The following is a 23,237-nucleotide window of genomic DNA, read 5'->3' on the forward strand; positions in this document are numbered from 1 at the left end:
AGAATTGTGAGGGGAAAGTTGATATAATAATAATAATCAAACTAACGATCAAACGCATTTCATTTTGAAATGCAGGCTGATGATTGGTTGGCTGGATGTTGACGTCAGAACTCCTTCCACAGTTATAATGTGCGCGTTCTGGTGAAAATATTTGAAATATAACCTGTGTGTGTGTGTGTGTGTGTGTGTGTGTGTGTGTGTGTGTGTGTGTGTGTGTGTGTGTGTTATTCAGTATAATCGCAAAGCAAAGACCCAGATAAGCAACGAATTCATAATTCTGTTTCCCATAATTTAGCCTTGTTTTTTTCTTGTTCTGCATTCTGATAAACTATATTATAAGTGTAAACATTTCATGTGTTTAGGAATTTGGCTATTACATCATGTAACAATTCTGCTGAAATGATTCGAGAAAAGATTCGTTCATTTTGATGAACGAGATTCAAAGATCCGAGTCAATAAAAGATCCGAACGTCCCATTGCTATCAGGCGCTGCACTGAGACACCTAAAGGCGCGCCGCCGATGTAGTCTCCACACGTCAGTCAGCACGAGCACGAGCACAGAGATGTCATCGCAGGATTCTGATGAAAGCTACGATTTTTTTTTCTAAATAAAGATTCATAATATTTTGAACATTCAATGAATTGACAGATGCACTTACACTTACACTTACGATTTACTATTTAATTTTATTTATTTTTCATTACAATTTATTCACTTTAAATAAATTATAATATAAAAGTATAGGATTAACAGGAATTGTAGTTGCTCAACACCACAGGAACAGTAAAAAAAAAAAAAGTATTAAAAAAAAAATACGATTGACATCGTAGCCTATTCCCCTCCATGTCCGATTGAGAAGGACGTTTTGCAAAGGTCACAAAAAGCCCTCTCGGTATCCCCCTCAACACCTTTCAGCCATAAATATTCATTTTCCCAGTCTTTCTTGTACCCACACCTTCTATTTTTAATTGATGATGGCGGTGCCTCTCAGACTCAGTCTCTTTCTCCATAAAAGTTCCTTCCCATTGTGTCTGGTATGCACGTGCGTGCGCTGTCATGACAACAACGAAAAAGTTGACGACAACCTAGTTAGCAGTTCAACTGAGGGGTGGGTGTGGCAACAGTAGCGTTCTGAACTGTCAAGTAATGTTCGTTTGGCTGCCTGGGGATCGAGGATATAGAGCGACCAACTTTTTTTTTTAGCAAGCATAGATTATGCGTGACACGGTCTCAATTTGCGGGACGCATGAATTGGGCTTCAAACGCTGTGCGCGCACGCGCTACGCGGGACGGGTGGTCACCCTAACCGCAAACCTCATTCCCGAGTCGGGTCAGCAGCTTTCAGGAAATGTTTAATGTTCTTCTTCTGTGAGGAATAATTCATCAGCTTTATAATCATATCTGGGACTGTTCCCGGTTCATACTCTTTCCTGTCGACGTTGACACTCATGACGTGGAGCGAATAAGCGAAACTCTGGGAAGTTAGTTTAGTTTTGTTGGTTTAGGGCTTAAAGTTGCACAGTTATGCAATATCCACGATTAGGCTACTGTTAAAGGGATAGTTCACCCACACGTGCTCATTATCCCGTAATTTACTCGCCCTCAAGCCATCCTAGTGTTTATGAGTAATTTCGTTTAGACATTGTTTACTGCTTAAATGGTTAGTTCACCCCAACATTTTACTTTTCCATAAAAATAAAAAACTTTTAAAAACCATAAACGCTCTTCCCAGCTTTATGACCCTGGAGTATTATGGTCTGTTATGATGATGGATGCTCTTTTTGTTCTTCAGAATCTCAGGCTCCCTTCACTCCCATTATAAAGCTGGGAAGAGCCCGGATATTTGTTTTAATAAAACTCAGATTGTGTTTGGTTGAAAGAAGAAAGTCATAAACACTAGGATGGCTTGAGGGAAAATAAATTATGGGAAAATGTACATTTTTGGGAGAAGTATCCCTTTAAGCAGTAAACAATGTCTAAACGAAATTGAATCTATTGGACTTTTAAAACTACGTTTATATTCTGTTAAACCCTGTTGTAATATCCAGAGTTGTTAGCTTGGAGCATCTCGGATCCTGCTGATGAAAGACAGAATATTAAATGCCATGGATGAATATTTACGGAGTAATCCAGTGTTTTGTGGAGTCAGAATGACCGAGAACAGGAGGGGAAAGGCCTTCAGAAAGATGGCAGCATCATCATTAATGTCTGTGTGTAAAACCTGTTGACTTCAGACTAGAGCCCGACCGATATATCGGCATTTTCCTAACTATCGGTATCGGCATTTATAATGGCCGATAAATGAATATTTTTAAAAATGCGGGGGGCGGTGATTTATGTAAGGATGGCGCTGCCAATAAAGCACCTAAAAGCTGTCACAAAGAACTGGCAAAAGTAATGATTATGAATACATCAAATATAGCAAGGAGACATTTTAATTGTTTATTAATAAACAAGTGTTTTCAGTCAGTGTCGGCTGCAAAGTTGACGACGCTGACTCGCGATCTTCAGTGAACACGCCAGAGAGAAATGCACATTTCATACGGATTACATAAGCAGAGAGCAGTCTGTCTTTCGGTTTGAATTGTTCTGTTTAAAAGTAGACATTTCAATATAGATATATTTCTCAGGTCTATACGCTGAGTTTCGGTTCATTTATGAGACCAGTTGCAGTTCACGGCGTCTCCGTGTCGAGATTATCTATTGTCCGCTATATTTACTTCTTATTTCCAGGCAATTGGTTGATGAAACATTGATGAAAATTAAGGTACAATTTATACAAAATGAAATTCACTTTAATGAAAGGCTTTGTGCTTTCTGTTTGAGGTCTCTGTGAAAGTTTTAAAGCACTTTAGTGCCGCTTTCAGAGCTTGTCACGTCCGTAACATTGTTTTTAGCGCAATTTTCCACCGGACAAAATTGCGATTGTTAACTCATGATTTCTGTTCTGTCTGTGCGCACCAATCTTGCACTTCTATCTACTCCTCAACCAGACCACCTAGAGACTTCGGGTTTTCGGCATTATGTCAAGGAAGGTCTAATCTCGGGAACGCACAAAAAAAATCCAGGAAAAGATTTTGGATTTCCTGGAAATTCCAGAAAAAATTCCGTTTTTTGCAAATTTCTCGGCAACCATAATAGCTATCGAGTTGAAACAAATTGCAATCAATAGCTTCTAAAATTTACAATAATATTAGAAAAAAAGATTTGATCAAAAATCTATCCTTTATGCTTCAAAAATTGAATTTTGAGTGTTGTGATCCCATGACGTGAGAAAATTGCGCTAAAACACTCACACAGTTTTTATTACTTGTTTCCTCATAAATGCGAACACGAAAAATAAAATAAAATGAATATTTTATGTTCTGTTGAGAGCCAACCCTTCTTCATCCGGTGGGTAGTAGCCTATTACTTTTGATTTGCGCAGTGTAATTCACAGAATTGATTTCTCTGCTACCAGCCTCTGTCACGTATTGTGTGAGCTTGTGACTATTGCAAGCCCGCAGCTGAGAAGTCCTGATTATATTGTCTGCTATATTTACTTCTTATTTATTAAATCCAGGCAATTGGTTGATGAAACATTGATAAAAATGCGAGCGACAAATCTCCGACAGTAAACTGATGCCCCATTCTGCTTTGTAACGGGCGCTTTTCCGCGTCATTAAAACACTTACAATTAATTAAAAAACACAGTATCGGAATACCAAATGCTCATAAAGATTACATCGACGCATTTGGGTATAAATTCAATAAATATTATTCCTGTCTATAGAAATATGATGTAAATCTATGAGAATCTATCAATATTTCTCCAAATCTGCACAGTTTTGAGCTAAAGCCCTGAAGGACGTTGTTTTGTGTATCGCTGTCATGACGACAGCACGGAGTTTTTTATGAATGAAAGCGGCTGACGCGCATAATTCATATTAAAGGTATCGACTCATTTTTTCATTTCATAACTCCTGACACAAATTAAGACATAACTGTCACTACGAGTTTCTCAGAATACAATAGTGGTCAAATACTGAAACTTGAGTATTATATCTTTTTAATTATGTATAGTTTGTCAAGGTATAACATTAAATCTGATAGTAATTTTGAATTAAATAAATAAATAACGCTTCAGTGCGCGGGCGCACTGGCAACGGTTAACAGGTTAAGCACAACTTTTTGAAATGATATGATCAAACGAAAAAAGATATAGATTCATGGAAAAATCTACCACTTTCATTAGCAGGTCGAATAAATATTATTAGAATGAATGTTCTGCCCAAGTTTTTGTTCTTGTTCCAATGTATTCCTATTTGGATAGCCAAGGCATTTTTTAATAGATTCCCTCACGTCATATTTTATATGGAATGGAAAAACTCCAAGAATCAAGAAAATGTTCTTGCAAAGACCAACTGGCCAGGGAGGAATGGGATTACCCTGTTTCCGACGTTACTACTGGTCATGTAATATCCGCTCAATGTGGTTTTGGTTGTCCACTCCGGGGGCTGATTGGAGTAGGATGGAAAATGAAAGCTGTTATCCCACCTCGTTAAAAGCATTACTTTATTCAGCCTCGCCTATTTCAAAACAAAAACTTGAGAACCCAGTAGTTTCTCATTCAGTTAAAATCTGGTCCCAGATTAGGATGCATTACGGATGGAGGGGTGCGTCAGCTTTAAGTCCATTGATTAATAATCATACATTTCCTCCATCAGTCTTAAATATGACATTTCTTCAGTGGGAACATAAAGGTATTCGATGTTTAAAAGATTTATTTATTGAAAATATATTTCCCACATTTAAACAATTACAGAGCAAATACAGATTGGAAAGTAAAGATTTCTTTAAATACCTACAGATCCGAAGTTTTGTTACGGGCTTATTTCCGTCTTTCCCTAATCAGCCCCCAAACTCTGCAATGGAAACAGTGTTTTTGTCTAATCCATTTCAAAGAGGGCTAATTGCTAAAATCCACAATGTGCTATCACAGGAAGAAACAACACCTACATTGGACCATTTGAAAAGAGCCTGGCAAGATGACCTAGGGGTGTCTATTACAGACAATCAGTGGTCAAAAGCCCAAAGAAATGTTCATTCTACCTCTGTTTGTATTAGACATGGTCTTTTGCAGTTCAAGGTGCTACACAGAGTGCATTTATCCAAATTAAAGTTGTCAAAGATGCTTCCTTCCATTAGTCCTTCTTGTGACAGATGTTCACCAGGGCCAGCTTCTCTTGCACATGTTTGGGAATATTCCTCACATTACGACCTACTGGAACACTAGATTTCAAACCCTTTCCAAGATTTTGAAAAAGCAGCTTAAGCCAGATCCAATCTGGGCTCTTTTTGGTGTGAAACCAGTCAATGTACAACTTTCGGACACCCCAAACAGCATGGTTTGTTTTGTGACCTTGTTAGCACGGAGACTGATTCTCTTGTGTTGGAAACAGAAAATGCCCCCCCGCTCACTCAGCCTTAATGAAAGACATAATGGGTCATTTGAAATTGGAGAAAATTAAATACTTGTTAAGGGGGAAGTCTGAAATATTTTATTCAATGTGGCAAACTTTCATAGATTACTTTGGTGAGAATGTTTAATTGATTGTCTTAGCATGGAAATAGAAATGATGCCCTCTGATGCATGTTGTTTGTTATTGTGTTTTTGTCTTTCTGTATTTGATATGTAAAAAACCTCAATAAAGAGAATAAAAGAAAAAAAAGAAAAAGCAGGACCCAATAATATATTCAAGATCGACACTGGTCTGTTCAAGCAGTTAAATACAATTTTATTATAGCTGTAAGTCAGGGGAAATTAATAAAAAAATACATACATTTACAATGAAACAAGACAGACTTTCAACACATGCAGGACGTTGAGGACTCTAGAAGTGTGCCTTCATCTTCAGGGTGTCTGCGTTGGTCTCCACCACGATGCTCTCGATGCGCTTGTTGTACTGCTCCAGTGTGGTGAGGAGGCGCTCGTAGATCTCCTGCAGAGGAGCAGACGTTAGCACACGCTCAACACGGCTTTACAGGGGTGCTCACACAAACATTAGCCCATGAGTTACTCGCCCTCAAGTCAGGCTAGGTGGATATGACATTTACTACTCATTTAATTCAATTCAATTCAGTTCAAATGTATTTGTATAGCGCTTTTCACAATACATCTGGTTTCAAAGCAGCTTTACAGAAAATGCATTTAGCAGACGCCTCTCCACATCTCACACGATATTCTCCTGTCAGACATATTAATAAATGTCCTGACTCCTCCGAGCTTTATAATGGCAGTGAATGGCTCTTTCTGTTTTGAAGTCCATAAAAGTGCATCTGTCCATCATAAATCAACGCAAAAACGCATCACTTTGCTTCAGAAGGCCTTTATTAACCCCCTAGAGCCGTGGATGCACTATTATGATGAATAGATGCACTATTATGAACTTCAAAACAGAAACAGCCATACACTGCCATTATAAAGCTCGGAAGAGCCAGTAAGTGTGTGCAAGGCCAGGACAACTCTGTGTTTGTCTGAGAGAAGAAAGTCATATACACCTAGGATGGCTTGAGGGAGAGTAAATCATGGGCTGATTTAAATGTTTGGGTGAATATCCCTTTAATGTTAAACTAGGCCATTTAAATGAAGACCAAACACTAGATGTTCCCCAACACAGTCAGCTCTGTAAGGGTCCAGAGCACGAGACGGACTTCAGAGGTGCTGGTGAAACACACCTGGGCTTTCTGTGTGTGCTGGTTGCACTTTGCTCGAAGCTCCTGCATCTTTTCCTTGAACCGTTTAGTTTCACGGTTGCTTTCTTCCATTTTCTTCACAAACTCCTCTCGTTTCTGGTGGATTTTGTCATATTGCCTGAATAAAATAAATGAGAAAATTAGAGCAGTGTTTCTCAATCAGAAGAAACAGAGCCGAGTGTGATGATGCATGCCGAGTGTGATGAGGACACTTTAAAGGGGTCATAATTTTCCTTGAGCTAAAGACATATTAAAGGTCATCATACTATAAGAATATCCTGTAAGTTTCAGATCCTTAATCCAAAAACACATTTTTTAATCATTATATGATTATATTATTTTATAGTTCAAACTTATATTTGTTTTATCCATTTGAATTGAATTTAAAAACAACAGTAAATTGTAAAGCTGGATTTTATTGTTTACACGTGTCCGCGTTAGCATTGGTGAGCCGCAGGTTGAGGACCGATGCTGTAGATCACAGAGGGATCGATGTTTAGGACACTGAAAGGGTCAGTTCACACAAAATAATAATAATAATTCCGTCATGTTTGCACCCTCGTGATGTGTCGAGGCTCTCAGTATCATTCGCTTAGTTATTTTAGCTGTACAAAAACTGTTCTTCCAGTTAATACTAATCTCGTCTTAAATAATTGTCTCAAAACGTTAGCAGTTAGCACACAAACAGTATTTACACACGGATCCAACCTTTCTTTCTGAAGTGTTTAGTTGAATGATCTTCTGACATTTTTGTTCTGTTTAAATATTACAAGATGTTTCAGAACGTTCAGAGAACATTCAAAAGTAATTTTCACATTGTTGAAAAAAAAGAATGTTCACTTAAAGCTGCAGTCTGTGGTTTGTCCTCTCTGTCGCCATCTCTGTTCGAAATCTGCAGTTATTCATGGTTTGATCAGCTTGACGTGGGTTTGTGCCTCGGCTCGGCACGGATGAATCCAGTGTTTAGAGGAGAATGTGCGGCTGTCAGTCGCTGGTGTGGATCCTGGCATTCGCAATCACAGATTATACTTTTGGGAAGTCTGACCAGCATAAGAAATTTTCACTGGAAAATGTGAACCAGTAACATCCACTTTTGTTCTGACACACTGAAGGGGCAAAAAGCACTGCAGTAAATCATGCGGATTAAATCTAACGATCGCTTATCATATCACGTCAAACCGTGCAAATTATACTGTTCTCCAATTGTTAATGTTAACAACACCAGCATTGCGTGACTACATTTACTGCCCTTCCGATATCATCCTTGTTTCCGCATAGAGTCTCTGTTTCCTGTAGTCACTCCGAAGTCTTCTGCGTTTTACAGCGGGTGAATCTCCAGTTGGTGATTGTCGTTTGAGCCTTTCTGGATCCGCCATCAAATTGCGTAGTTTAATGATATCAAGTGCTGTGAGAAAACACTATAAATCTCCAGCATCCTCACACTCGTAGCCGACTAGCCGAGACTCCTCTTTATGTGGACAGATGTGGACAGATGTGACGGAATGCTCAAATTTCCCGCAGAAATCCACCAGTACCGCTGGAGTTGCATAAATTATTTTAAAAATCTTCTCATATTAAGCACAGGAAGTGTATTATCAAATGCATTGTCGTACAAAAGGATCCTTTAAAAAAGGTAGAATCTGTTTTGTTTTTTACTTACCCATAAATATTTTTGACCTGCTGATCTTTGACCTCTTTCTTCTTCTGCCGCCGGATCTGATGCTTCGACTGCTTGTCGAGTTTCATGGCGAACCCCCTCTTCATCTGGGCTTCTTCACTGCTCAGGCTCTTCAGCTCTTTCTGCAAGGCTTCATTCATGGCTGCTAATCTCTGGACCTGTGCAGGAACCATCATTTAAAACGGTGAAAAAACACCTCAGGAAATGCCTTCCTTAAACAACGACTGTACTCATATGTTCTCCAGTCACTGTGTCCACTGGTTTACCAAAGTTACTAGCCACTCAGCATTTTCACTGGCCACAATTCTGACATCGATACCATAGGACTGCCATATAGATGTGTTTTATAATATCTCATAATTTGTCAGCAGGTTTATTAGGCTGCTGTCACTTTAAGACCGGATGCACATGTAGCGAGTCGGGGAGAGAGAAATATCAATTGTATCTTATTTTTATATGATGAACTTCCCAAAACTATTCTCCTATTAAGTAAAAGACTTTCGGTTTCATTTTGTATTAAATACTTGTATGAGTGAGTCATGCAATTTTATTGTGGTTAGGAACTATCAATTAAGGTGTTTGGTTAAGTGGGACGCTTATCAGTGTTGCGCGCTATGCCTTTAGAGAGTGCGTGAGCTATATCAGCCTCAGATCGCAAATGGACGCTGGCGAGGCTCTTTCCAGTTAATAGTGTATAACGTGGAAAGAGGTCTGCGCAACGGATAGTATTGTGATCAAATTGTCCCATGTGTCTCCAGGGTCAGTAAGTCCAGTGGTTGTGAAGCCCTCCTGCTGTCTGCTGTGTGGATTATCTCATGTACAGAACTGGATCTGCTGCACACGGATCCGCTATACTGATGCACGGTTTCTTTCTCTACTGTTTACGGTCACTTAAATAAACTGCAGTAATTAACATTTTGTCAGAACCTTTAGTAAATTACATTATTTTGTTTAGTTGGCTATCCAGAATCGTGCAGCTCTCCTTGATGCCAATGACATCTTAAAGTCGACTCTTCTCTGTTGCCCATTAGTGTGTACAGTTGAAGAAATGCACTTTTTTTGACTGTATTTTAAGACTGAACAATATTTGCTGCTGTGACTCTCCAATCAAAAGTCAGAACTCCTTGCAAACGTATGATGATCTTTACCTCCTCTTTCTGCTGGTTGGTCTTGCACATGCTAATCTGTAAGTCCTGCAGTTGTTTGAGCAGGACCTGTAGTTCTGCCTCCACCTGACCAGCACACTGGACCAGCATCTGCAGCTCCACCAGCCTCTCGTCAGCCAGATCCTGTCACACACACACACACACACACACACACACACACACACACACACACACACACACACACACACACACACACACACACACACACACACACACACACACACACACGGTCAGCTGCTGATAACACCACCAACACTCAGTGACAGAACAGAGACCTGCTGATCTGGGCAGTTAAACACCTTAAGCAACATGCAAACGACACATACCTTTGACATCTTAATGCTCTTCACGTTCTCCTTCATCCTTTCCATCTCGTTCTTCAGCTCTTCGGGCGACTCCACGATCTGAGACTTGAGCTTGGAGATCTCATCCTTCAGCGTCACCACATCCACTTTCCTTTGAGTCTGGATTGTAAGACACATGTCTGATTACAACAGTCACTCTACAGCACTGCCAGCACAGAAGTACACCTACAGCACACTCAGCCAGATCTGCCTCCATACAACCAATAACACATGGATTAAAACCAATTACCAGCCCTTCATTTTTTTCTTTCTCATTAATCTGTTTTACTCAGATCTCTTCTTCTGTAATATGACATATATCAGTCTCTACTTCCACTACACGGTGACTAACCCTCATCCAAACTAGAAGTGTGGTAGATTAAACAAACACATTATCTGATACATACCAGCTTCTGTGAGATCTCAGCAATCTCCGTCTTCCACTGTGCAACGGTTTCATTCATCGCAGTCTAAAGAGAGGACACTGAAGATTAATATGACATGAAAAAAAGGCCTGAAAAACACTGGGTCACGTGACAACAGTTAATGCATCATGTGACAACAGTTAATGCATCATGTTGGTGGACAGGGTTGGGAATTGTAAGAAATCTTCCGGTTCCGCCAAAGGATTCTGGTTTCGGTTTTCATTCAATAAAAATTATTAGAAATTGTAGTAAGGGAAAAATGCACAATCCTTTTTGTGTTTATTTCAGATACTATTTAAATGAGTTTAACAGACTGGCAATGTCAACAAATTCAACATATTTAGCAATTTTTGCAAAAAGAATACAATTTTCTGAGGGAAAATACACACTCCTATTATTATTATCCTATCTTATTCAGATAATGAAATCAACTTAACCAATAATGTAGTTTACAGATCGGATAGGTGCTCCGGGGGTGGAGGTGTGGCTATATGTGTTTCTACAGGTCTTGTATCTGAATTAATTATACCTTCGATTGATCCTTTATATTTTGAATGTATTTTTGTTAAGGTGGTTTTCCATTTAAATAAATGTATAATCATCGGGAGCATATACAGACCAGCCTCTTCACCAGTGGACTCCTTTAACTCATTTTTACCAAAAACTGAATTGATAGTGGATATCAGGCAGTTAATCTTATTAGGCGACTTCAATAAGAATTGGTTGGATACGTCATATAATAAAGAGAAAAATAAATGTAATACCCAATTAATTACTGAGCCTACTAGAATTACTTCTCGCACACAATCTCTTCTTGATTGGATACTTGTTTCACACCCAAATAGATTTAAGGTCAGGTGTGATGTCTGATTGCTTTAGTGATCATTCGATTATATTCTGTGAATGGGAAATTAAAGTACCTAAATTGCCACCAAAATTAATTAAAATCAGACAATATAAAACTGATTTTAGATGTATTTATCCATGATCTGATTTCTATTAATTGGAATAGCTATCATTTAATTCCTAATGTACAAGACGCTTGGGATTTTTTAATACTGAGTTTATAAGTGTTGTAGACAAGCATGCACCTTGGAAAATTGATAGGGTTAAGGGCAATCATCTTCCTTGGATTAACTCGGAACTTATTAGTCTCTTTAGGCAAAGGGTCAAAGCATGGACAACATGCCGTCAGACAGGAAGTAATGCTGATTGGGAAGTCTATAGGCATTAGAGAAATTTGAGCAAGACAAAAACACGAAATGCAAAGACTAATTATTATAAAGAATGTCTTTTCATTATAAAAATCCTAAACAATTCTGGAATAAAATTAAAAACATTATTAATACATCAAATAAACATTCAGTTAATCAAATTAGAGTTGATAATACAATACTTCATGACTCCTTATCTATTGCGCAATAATGTAATCAGCATTGTTCTTCAGTTTGGTCTACTTTAGTATCGGCCTCTTACTTGAATGCTGATATTTGTAATGAGACTGCATCATGTAATAGTTCATTTTCATTTGGGAAGATTGCTCCAACTGATGTTCAGAGTGCCATTGATGAATCAGAAGTGACTAGTGCTGAAGGATTAGATGGAATTGAAAATAGGTATCTTAAATTAACTTCACATATTCTTATGTATCCACTAGCTGATTTATTTAATCTTTCTTTAGTCTACATGTGAGCTGCCGGTGATCTGGAAACGTGCACGCATTACTCCGCTTTATAAGGGAGGTGATGTACTTGATCTCAATAATTATAGACCAATATCTATTATATATTCTATATCTCAAGTTTTTGAAAAATTAATTTATAAACAACTTTCAAATTATTTATGTATTAATATTCCATCATCATCTCAATCTGGTTTTAGGTCTAATCATTCCACAACTACTGCATTACTTAAGTTTACAGATGATGTGTTTTCAGCCTCAGATAATGGCAAGCTCACAGGTGCTATTTTTCTTGATTTGACTAAAGCTTTTGATTTGGTTGATCGTTATTTGCTTTTAGATAAACTTCATGCGATTGGTTTTTCAAAAAATAAAATTGTGGTTTAATTCATATCTGCACAACAGGAAACAGTGTTGCCCTAAATGGGACTAAATCTGACTTTCTGATTCAGCAAAGAGGTGTGCCACAGGGCTCAGTTTATGTAAATAGTCTACCATTACTTCTTAAAAACTGTCAGGTTCAACTTTATGCGGATGATACTGTCATATATACATTTAATTCTGACCCTATACAATTTCAATTATCTCTTCAATCGGATTTTAATAGTTTACAAGACTGGCTTTTGGCTAATAAATTATTATTAGCTTAATAAAACCAAGTCATATACTATGATTTTTGGTTCTAGACATAAACTTAATTCCTAAACCTGTTCTTGTGTTATATCATGTAAAGACAGTACTCCTCTGCATAGAGTTGACACTATTAAATATGGCTTGATTCTAGACTTTCCTTTAGAACACACATTAATCATGTTTTACGAAAAGTCAATGTTGGAATGAGTATTTTGCATCGATCTCGAAATTGCTTCTCTTATAGTGTTCGTAAGAAACTAGTTGCTCAATTAATATTTCCGGTTTTTGATTACTGTGATGTGGTTTATCAGACGGCCTTAAAGTCTGATCTTGTCTCACTTAATTCGGCATATAATAGAATTTGCAGATTCGTTTTAGGATGTTCTTTTCCCACTCACCACTGTATGCATGATGCACTTCAGTGGCCATCTTTGAATGTGAGAAGGCAGATTCACTGGCTCCAATTTATATTTAAATGTATTTACTTTGATTATCCTAGTGATCTACAACAATACCTTGTACTCTTTTCTTCAAACCACCAAGTTAGGCATTCTGTCCAGACTTACTTTCTCGTTCCTCGTGTTAAAAAAACAATTGGTAAGAGAGCATTTATGTTTAAAGCCGTATTAGACTGGAATAATTTGCCTGTAGATATTAGATCCATTACTTCATTTCGGTTGTTTAAACAATCTTTATTATCTTATTTTAAAGTAGATTGCACAAGCCATCACTGAAACTGTCGTTGTTATGTGTACTGTTGCTTTTTTTATTGTTATATACAGTACCAGTCAAAAGTTTGGAAACATTACTATTTTTAATGCTTTTGAAAGAAGTCTCTTATGCTCATCAAGCCTGCAGTTAAAAAAAAAAAAAAAAAAAAAGTAATATTATGAAATATTATTACAATTTAAAATAATGGTTCTCTTTTTTAATATACTTTAAAATGTAATTTATTTTTGTGATGCAAAGCTGAATTTTCATCAGCAAGTACTCCAGTCTTTGGTGTCTTATGATCCTTCAGAAATCATTCTAATATGCTGATTTATGATCAATGTTGGAAACAGTTGTGCTGCTTAATATTTTTTTATAACCTGAGATACTTTTTTCAGGATTATTTGATGAATAAAAAGTTATAAAGAACTGTATTTATTTAGAATAGAAATCTTTTGTAACAATATACACTACCGTTCAAAAGTTTGGGAACAATAACTTTTTTAAAGAAATTAGTACTTTAATTCAACAAGGATGCGTTAAATTGATAAAAGGTGATGGTAACGATTTATATTGTTAGAAATGTTTTTATTTTGAATAAATGCTGTTTTTATGAATAAATGCTGTTAACGTTTTACTCAATGAATCCTGAAAAAAGTATTCCAAAAAAATATATTAAACAGCACAACTGTTTCCATCATTGATAATAACTGAGTATCAAATCATCATATTAGAATGATTTCTGAAGGATCATAAGACACCAAAGACTGGAGTACTTGCTGATGAAAATTCAGCTTTGCATCACAAAAATAAATTACATTTTAAAATATATTAAAAAAAGAGAACCATTATTTTAAATTGTAATATTATTTCATAATATTACTGTTTTTTTTTTTTTTTTTTACTGCAGGCTTGATGAGCATAAGAGACTTCTTTCAAAAACATTAAAAATAGTAGTGTTTCCAAACTTTTGACTGATACTGTGTATATATATATATTTTTTTTTTATTATTGTTGGTGTTTTATTGTTTGCTTGTTTGTTGATGTATTGTTAATTGTAATCTTATGTTCTTTAAGTTGTAATTGTGTTTCATTGTAAGGACCCCCTCGAAAACGAGATGATACATCTCAAGGGGTTAATCCTAATAAATTGTAATAATGTTCCGGTGTGGTGTTTTGTTATTTAGGAATAAGAATCGAGATTGTTTAAAGATTAATGGTGCAGCTCTACTGTCTTTATACTCTCTCTCTCTCTGCGTTGATATCGGACGCAAAATGTCTATCAGTAGCGCGAGGTCAGTAGCGCGAGGTCAGTAGCGCGAGGTCAGTAGCGCGAGGGTCAGTAGTGGCTTTTCAGTGCATTCATTACTATTGTAATATTCATGAGACGTCGCTGTTCAAGGATAAGCTCCCAGCACGTCGCCCACACACACACCGCACCGGTTTCAGAACCAGAACTTAGGAGTTTTTCAAAAAGACTAACGGTTCCCAACCCTACTGGTGGACCAACTGGTCAGAACTGTATAATTCAGATGTCACTTAAGCAACAAAAACATATTTTTCTGAAATGTGTTAGTCTGACCAAATATCAAATAGGCTTTCACTTGGTCTTCACCTCTGGGTTAGCCTACGGTTCATTTTGAGAGGCATTAGCAGAACAAACACTGCTGCTTTACATGCAACATGCGCATTTACCCATCATGCACTGTGATACGGGCCTGGTTCGTTAGGTTGCCTTCTCACCACAAAAGGCATTGAAGTGATTTTATTGGTGCAGAATCAATAATGCTGTGCGGTACACCGGTTCATACCGGTGTTTATTTTTGTTATGATATGAATGTAATAAACCAGCATATATCACTTTAACAGCGCTGGGAACGCGGCGCGACACTGAGTGAGAGGGTCTTCACTGTTCACTGGTGATGCTCAGCTGTGTGCGTTACTGAGACGGTGAAGATGGAGAGGTTAAACTATAATTAATAGCTGTTACATTATATTACAGTGTTTCCCATACATTGGTTCACAATATCAACACTGCCTTTTGGAAAATCTATTTGTGTTTGGCTTTGACATCGTTGAATAAACATGAGCACTGCACGTTTCACAGTCCCGCGGCGGGTGTTTGTATAAGAATGTTTCTGAAGCGAACTGACGGTCTTGTTTCGATGTTATTTCAATTGAATCTTTCTTTATCTCTCCTGATAAAGCAGCGTTTATGTACTGGTTTGTGTCCAGCCAATACCGTGGAAACCGCTTTGTGTTCAGCCGTTACCGTGGAAACCGCTGTTTCTGCCGCTCCTACAGCGCCTCCTGCTGGAGCTCTTTATAAACCGCCTTGCAAACCTGTATTAAAGGGTTAGTTCACCCAAAAATTAAAATTCTGTCAGTAATTACTCACCCTCATGTTCCAACCGCGTAAGACCTTCGTTCATCTTCGGAACACAAATTAAGATCTTTTTGATGAAATCTGAGAGCTGATCACTCCTCCATAGGCTGCTAGGTGGCCCAAACTTGCTGGCCCAGAAAAGTTATTAAAGAGATCGTTAATATAGTCCAAGTGACTCCAGTGGCTCAATCTTAAGTTTATCATGCGACGAGAATACTTTTTGTGCGCAAAAACAAACAAAAATAACGACTTTATTCCACTATTCATTTCCTTCTCTCTGGACCTCTAGTTGGTTCGCGTAGTGTTTTTGCGCAGCGCGTCTGTGTTACACGTCACCACGTAGGCTCACTATTGGCCGACGCCGGTCATGTGTGTGTTGCGTGATGACGTGCAACACAGACGCGCAGCACAAACACACTACGAGGCCCAGAGAGAAGGAAATGAAAAGTGGAATAAAGTCGTTATTTTTGTTTGTTTTTGCACACAAAAAGTATTCTCGTCGCATGATAAACTTAATGTAGTGCCACTGTAGTTACTTGGACTATTTTAACGATGTTTTAATAACTATTCTGGGCCGGTGAGTTTCGGTCACACTGGAAGCCTATGGAGGAGTCAAAATTCTGTCAGATTTCATCAAAAATATCTTAATTTGTGTTCCGAAGATGAACGAAAGACTTACATGGTTGGAACAACATGAGGGTGAGTAATTACTGACAGAATTTTCATTTTTGGGTGAACTAACCCTTTAATACTAGTGTGGATTTTTTCTACAATAGAGCTCGGGCGTAGATGTTATGGAATGGTGCATTGTGGGTAACGGTGGCCATTTTAGAGGCACCACAAAAGCCGGTTTATAATAAGACATGAGCGTAGCCGGCCGGTCTCCAGAAAGAGTTATGGACCGTGACAAAAAAAAGTTGGCTATACCATATACGGACAAACTTCATAAATGAATCCAAACAACAGTGCTTAAAAAAAAAAAAAAAAAAAAAAAAAATAAGTTTATAGGCGGAATCGATCCCTATGAACAAAGTATGGAGTAATAATTATGAAAGTTTACCAAGCCTCAGTTTCCCTGATATTTTCTCCTACCTGGTGGAGTGAGCGCTTACACCTCCGATCCAGGGACGGATTAGCAATTTCCTGTGCCCTCGGCAACATCATTCGCCAGAGAAATGCACATTTCAAACGGATTACATATAAGCAGAGAGCAGATCTGTTTTCTTTCGTTTAGAATTGTTTGTTTAAAAGTAGACATTTCAATATAGATATATTTTTCAGGTCTGTGAGGCAAGACTACCTTAAGTTTCGGTTAATTTATAAGACCTCCAGTTCACGCGCCGACACCTCTCTGCTAAGTTCTTATTTATTAAATCCAGGCAATTGGTTGATGAAACATTTATTAAAATTAAAATACAAATTAATGCAAAACGAAATTCACTTTGAAAGACTTTGTGCTCTCTGTTTGAAGTCTCTGCTCCGATCAATTTAAAAAGTTGTCACTGGAGGCTCACTTGCAGTTCACAAATGGATGAGTGCAAGATCTGCAGATCCTCAAAGTAAACGCGGAGAAAACAATCGTTAACCAAGCATCAGTGGTGACACACACACTTGATTCTGTGAGCTATGAAGCTTGTCTATGCGGGTTTGTTACACTTCAGGAGTAATTTATCATACGTGCAATAATCCACTGTTTTCGTCCGGTAGTATACTGACGACCAGCGGCGACCCAAGCCATCCGACGAAAATGGGGAAAACTAATATGATTTATGAGGCGTTTGCCCTGTCAATCATGAGACCGATTACAGCAGTTCACAATACAGCAATACTGAACCATTTTTCAAAAAATAACCTAAATTAATGACCAAATGACCAACGTTACCTACTGCCTACTATACGCTACTATACAGCAAATCTGCTTCCGTACCGTGATTCCCACAATGCATTGTGACGTGACGATCCCGAACTCTATATTCCCTCATGACAGTAAAATTGGGGCATTCTAAGTCAATCTACTGCAGCATTTCCTCTCTCAATCAGTAGAAAATGTAGTTAATAACCAGACATGCTTGAAAAAATAAATAAAAAATACCGTCATATAATCGCAAAAAAACCAGTATAATTTTGAAAAACACCGTAATATGAATTTTTGGTCATACCGCCCAGCACTAAGAGCCAAGAGCGACTGCTGTGTTCAGAGGCCTAAACGAACTGAACCGAGGGAGAAAACACAGCAGGTTCTGAAGCGAGCCGTGTGTGTGTAAACACCCTTAGGTGATATTTCATTAGTAAACTGAAATCATTGAGGTCTCACCACTTCCTGGTATTCCCGCTGTGTGTTAGCGCCGAGCTCTGCCAGGGCAGACGCTAGCTCTCTAGCCTCCGCTTGCTGCTCCGGAGGAATGGTCCTGTGAAGGGAGGATGGATACGCTCAGAGAGAAGCATCTTTAGTAAGACCTTTAAATAAACCACTGCACTTACGTCAGTTTCTCAATCTTCTTCTCAGCTTCCTTGATTTCTCTCGTGTACGTCTGGAGTCGGTCCATATCACACCGCTGTTGACAAACAAAACACCTAAATCACACCGGCTACCTTTACATGCACAACTCTTGTTTCAATCCGACTGAACTCATCCTGATCGATGAATCTGAACATAGTGTTTACATGAAAGCTAAACATGTGATCGGGTTGATGTGTGTGTTTGTATCACAAGCTTCAGATCGGGATAGATTGTTTGACATGCGCTCACTGCACGAATATACAGAGTTTCCTGATGTCTGCGCATAATAACTATTCTCCTACAGTTCTTTATTTGTTTAAAACAGCAGACTTAATATTTATCCAATTCTGGTCATAATTTGGAGATAATGATCATATGACCCGTTGTGCCGCTGCTTATATTGATCACGCAGTAAAAATGCCCAGAACCAGTGGTGTGTGGATGAGCGTCTGAGCAGCACTGGTGGGCTGTTGTCCTGCTCCACTTCACACACGCAGAAGAGGAGGATTATAGGAGGACGAGACACTCGTTTATACCACACTTTATTCATCAGGAGAACAGCTCGTTCAGCGCGTCATACATCATTACACTATTTCTACATCATTCCGCTATTTCCACGTCATTACACTATTTCTACATCATTACGCTATTTCCACGTCATTGCACATGCGCAGTCCTTTCAGTTTCGGTTTTCGATCCGACCAAGTGTTTACATGTTCTCTCGATCGGATTAGAAAAGGAATAAACCACATGAAGGCTTTTCTAATGGATTATTTGGTTGCATGTAAACGTTGCCATTGACACATATGTGCTTAAACGGGTCATATGATGCTTTTAATCTTGACCTTCTGTGTGTAACGGGTCTGTCACAAAGCTCAGTCTCCCACAAAGGGATTAGCAGTCAAGTATTCATCACGGTAGATCCTCAAATCTCAGCTTGACATAAGAGAGGTTTAGCACAACTAAGACTACAGTTCTGGAAGATGATTGTAACACGTTAAGCATTTTCAGCTGAATTAATTAGGAATTTGTGGACATCAAAAATACGACATGAACATTCCTTTTAAACGTTGAAGACAAGCAGCAACTTACAAAACTTTGCTGGTGGACGGCCGTCATTTCCAGCCTCTGCTTCCGGAAGTGGAGGAAGTTTTGGATTGCGCTGAGAATAGTGATCGTTCGCTTCAGCTCTGGCAGAAGGTGTGAGAAAAACCAACGATCAGCTCAGCTTGACCTTCATATCAGCTTTAAACTTCATGCAATAAAAACGTGAAACTGTCTCAGGACAGAACAGCTTTCGCTCTAGTGCTGAACAACACTGTCTTCTGCAGAGCTGCTTTACAGCACAGTTTAAACTTGCCATATATATATATATTAATAATCATAATTACAATTTCAAAGGAAATAATCGAGAATTATGATTGTCATAATCGTGCAGCCCTACTTACAGCTTATTTCTGTTTTCTGCCAAGGCAACATTTCTAATTTTCATTTAAGTGTTTTTCAAATAATATTTTTTAATAGTTTTAGTTTACGATAATAACCCTGATATCATGTGAGTGTTTAAAAAAGTTATAAAACTGTTATTTACACAGAGAGCATTATGAAATTGTCCATCTTTCTAAAGAGTTTCTCTGTGAGCCCTGCAGTAAAGTGTGCCTGGTTCACTGACTGCAGAAATGTAAAAAACCCTCGTCTGACGCAATCCAGAACATCGTTAAAAATAAAGCATCCACACATTCCCCACATCCTCATTCTCCTGCGGCTCGGCCAATGAAAATGCTGTCGGGGCAAACCCTAAACACCAGCAGGAATAATTCTCCCTGAGAGAGAGAACGAGATACTCACTGGGGTTGAGCAAGTCATTCAGGGAAAAATCATATACACGACAGAGCGGTAAGAACTGGCACCTGAAAGACACGCAGATCAGTGACGTAAACATGCGATCTTTCAGAAGAGATGCTGAACAACACACTGCAGTCTTCTCACTCACATGCGCCTGTACACACTCATGATCGGAGCAACCCACTCGTACAGCATCGGGAACTGGACGTTTTCACACAACGGCACCTGCGGAACACAGGAGCATCATTAATTAAACACAGAGGGCTCTAATTTAACGATGTGAAACGCAAGTATCAAACGCGAAACACAAGTAACTGTGTGCGGATCTCCGGCTATTATACCGGCGGGATAAATGACTCTTGTGCCCGACGCTAATCTAAAATGTGTTGGTCTGAAGAGCTTCATTACTCATAGGTGTGGTTTGGGCGTAACGTGACATTCCCTTTAAGAGCAGGCGCGCTTGTTCCATGGCGGATTGCTATTATAACGGCGGATTTGCCAGGAGCGGTTCACAGCAAAATAGGAATGACACATGCGTCGCTGTACAAAGTCAATTGCGCTGGGAGAGAGAGATCGGGCCCCAAGACTCTCAGATCTGATGATGCATATAAACACTCACCGTGTAATGGCACTCGGGTCTGAACCGAAACAGCAGCTGCAAAACTCTCATGTAGAGTCTCTGAATGGATTCGGCCTGAAAAACAAACAGATTTTAAAGAAAATCCAGCTTTTAATGTTGTTTATGTGTCTATGTGGTGTTTTTAATCTGCTTTAAGACAAAGCATGTGTAAGTTCATAAGTCGACACCATTGCTGAGTATTTCCTCCTTAAAACTGCAGTGAACCAAAGACAGTCTCAAACACACGCTTTGAAATCACTGGTGTTTCTGACGTCACAAACTACCTTGTAACCAATCAGATCAACATGTGATCGTCAACCAGTGGATCTCTGAGCTGAGTGAGTGAGTGGAGGCGGGGCTCATTTGCATATTCATAGAACCGCACATACTAAATGAGGCAAGGGTGTCGAGTTACAGTCAAGATATTTTAAGACATGAAGACATTTTTTCAAGGATAAAATGTTTAAATGTGTCAAAGAGGAGTTTTAAGGGATACAATCACTGACTACAGAGGACTTTACATGTTTGCCAGTTATGCATTACCATATGGCAAGCCGTTTAACTTTTATTAGTATTAGTTCCAGGATATGAATTCTTGATATCAACAATTTAATTTTCACTAGTTCAAATTATAGTTATTAATATCAGGAATTAGATTTATACTAGTAACAATGCTAATTCTTGATATCTGTAATTGTATTTTCACTAGTGTAATATCACCAGAGGCAGCCGATCAAATTTAATTGTTGATATCAAGAATTCATATCCGGGAAATTAATAAAAGTTCAAACGACTTGCCATATTACCAGGTAACAACAACTCTTCCTCATTAAGTACTCTTGGTGGTTCAGTCATTTTCTCTTGAAAGAAATTAATACTTTCATTAATCAAGGATGCATTAAATTACATTAATGCGACAGTGAAGACATTTATAATGTTACAAGAATTATATTTCAAATAAATGCTGTTCTTTAGAACTTTCTATTCATCAAAGAATCCGGAAAAACAAAAAGTTTGACAGTTTTCACAAAAATATGAAGCTGTTTTCAACACTGATAATAATCATTAATGTTTCTTGATCATAAATCCTCATATTAGAGCAGTGGTTCTCTTTATCACACGGGTTAATGAGCTGATGAGTTGAATCAGGTGTGTCTGATTAGGGAGATTTGTGGAGGATCACGTGACACTGAAGACTGGAGTAATGATGATAAATTCAGCTTTGATCACAGGAATAAATTACACTTTACTGTATATTCACATAGAAAACAGCTGATTTACATTATGATAATATACAGCACTGTAACAACATCACTTAAATACATTGTAATCACGTGATCACCTTTGGGTTGGGAGTGATGTCATTCTTGGTGAAGTGTTTCGCCTCTTGTCCAGTCAGAACTTCGGTTCGGTAGAACTGCACGATAACGTCCACCTTATACACCGGGAACGTGTTCTCGCTCATCGCTGCTGCTGCTGCACAAGAAGAAACGGCATTAATAAGCACATGTATCCGGTCAGGCAGGCGATGTTTACAGCAGAAGCGTCGACAGATCCCGTCACGGACAGTAACGGTCACCGCCACATTATACACCATTCAGAGACAAAGAACTATATATTACCCTCTTTTCCACACTGTTGGTCCGACATTATTCAACAACTAATGCCAAACTATTGTACTAACCAAGTTCAGGCTCACGTCCCTCGTCGTCAACTGGAGCAAATTTAAACTTTACGCGCCTCTATCGTCACTTCCGCCATACGTTCCTCACGTCGTCACGTGTCATCACAAAAGCAGCGCGTGCGGCGCCCTCTACTGGACATGCGCAGTACGTGTCCACTAGTGCAGCGGGTTTTCAAACCCTCAACATCCTAAAGTTTAATGATTTATTTTCATGTATAAAGACCCAATTAATACTGTTGAAAATTAATATTATAAATGTGTAAAAGATTTTGTTTTAATTACATTTCAGCATTGCGGTTTTTCTAGTAATTTTTCTATTCATTTATTTATTGTTTGTTAATTATTTAATACAGGGGTGTCCAAACTCGGTCCTGGAGGGCCACTGTCCTGCAGAGTTTAGCTCCAACCCCAATTAAACACACCTGAACCAGATAATCAAGTCCTAGTAAGATCTTGATTAGCTGGTTCAGGTCAGGTGTGTTTAATTGGGGTTGGAGCTAAACTCTGCAGGACAGTGGCCCTCCAGGACCGAGTTTGGACACCCCTGATTTAATACAATGTATTAATTTATTATTTAAATCAAATGTCACTTATTTATTTGAATTCAACATATTTATTTAGTTTACATTTATTTTATTTATTTACTTTTACATTTTACTCTGCATTTTTATTTCTGTTTATTTAAATCAAGTTTTAGTCATTTATTTAAATCATGTATTAAGTTTGTATATATGTATATAATAATGTATAAATGTTTCTTTCATTATTTACTATGTCATTAAAACATATTTTATTTTGATCTATTTATTGTATTTATTTATTTATTTAT

The 23,237-nt window shown here is 38.2% G+C and overlaps 1 protein-coding gene across 5 annotated transcripts; it reads right to left on the reverse strand.

Moving 5' to 3' along the window:
* Window positions 1-5,753: 5,753 nt before the first annotated feature.
* Window positions 5,754-22,797, reverse strand: LOC311282367 (kinetochore protein Nuf2). Of its 5 annotated transcripts, none has more exons than XM_084396082.1 (14): window positions 22,409-22,797; window positions 22,067-22,200; window positions 20,725-20,799; window positions 20,254-20,330; window positions 20,109-20,170; window positions 19,353-19,450; window positions 18,242-18,315; window positions 18,075-18,168; window positions 10,332-10,394; window positions 9,907-10,044; window positions 9,563-9,703; window positions 8,397-8,572; window positions 6,719-6,854; window positions 5,754-5,982 (listed from the first exon to the last, which is right to left on the reverse strand). In XM_084396082.1, exons 2-14 carry the CDS (start codon window positions 22,187-22,189, stop codon window positions 5,875-5,877), a joined length of 1,365 nt encoding a protein of 454 aa, XP_084252208.1. In that variant the 5' UTR covers window positions 22,190-22,200; window positions 22,409-22,797; the 3' UTR covers window positions 5,754-5,874. The 5 variants fall into 5 exon arrangements, with proteins under 5 accessions (XP_084252208.1, XP_084252209.1, XP_084252206.1 ...); XM_084396083.1 differs by having other exon boundaries at window positions 22,067-22,197; window positions 22,409-22,496; XM_084396080.1 differs by having other exon boundaries at window positions 22,347-22,455.
* Window positions 22,798-23,237: the final 440 nt, after the last annotated feature.

The sequence above is a fragment of the Rutilus rutilus genome (genome assembly GCF_951802725.1).
Source record: "Rutilus rutilus genome assembly, chromosome: 22".
In the NCBI taxonomy this organism is placed as follows: Eukaryota; Metazoa; Chordata; class Actinopteri; order Cypriniformes; family Leuciscidae; genus Rutilus; species Rutilus rutilus.

Bases quoted from the DNA above. Each gene is read 5' to 3' on its own strand.
- LOC311282367 (XM_084396079.1), bottom strand. From the start codon at position 22,374: ATGTCGGACCAACAGTGTGGAAAAGAGG. The intron at 20,331-20,724 runs GTGAGTGTTTAT...TGTGTTCCGCAG, and splicing joins GACCCGAGTGCCATTACACG to GTGCCGTTGTGTGAAAACGT. The intron at 5,983-6,718 runs GTGTGTTTCACC...GCTCCTCTGCAG, and splicing joins AGCACACACAGAAAGCCCAG to GAGATCTACGAGCGCCTCCT.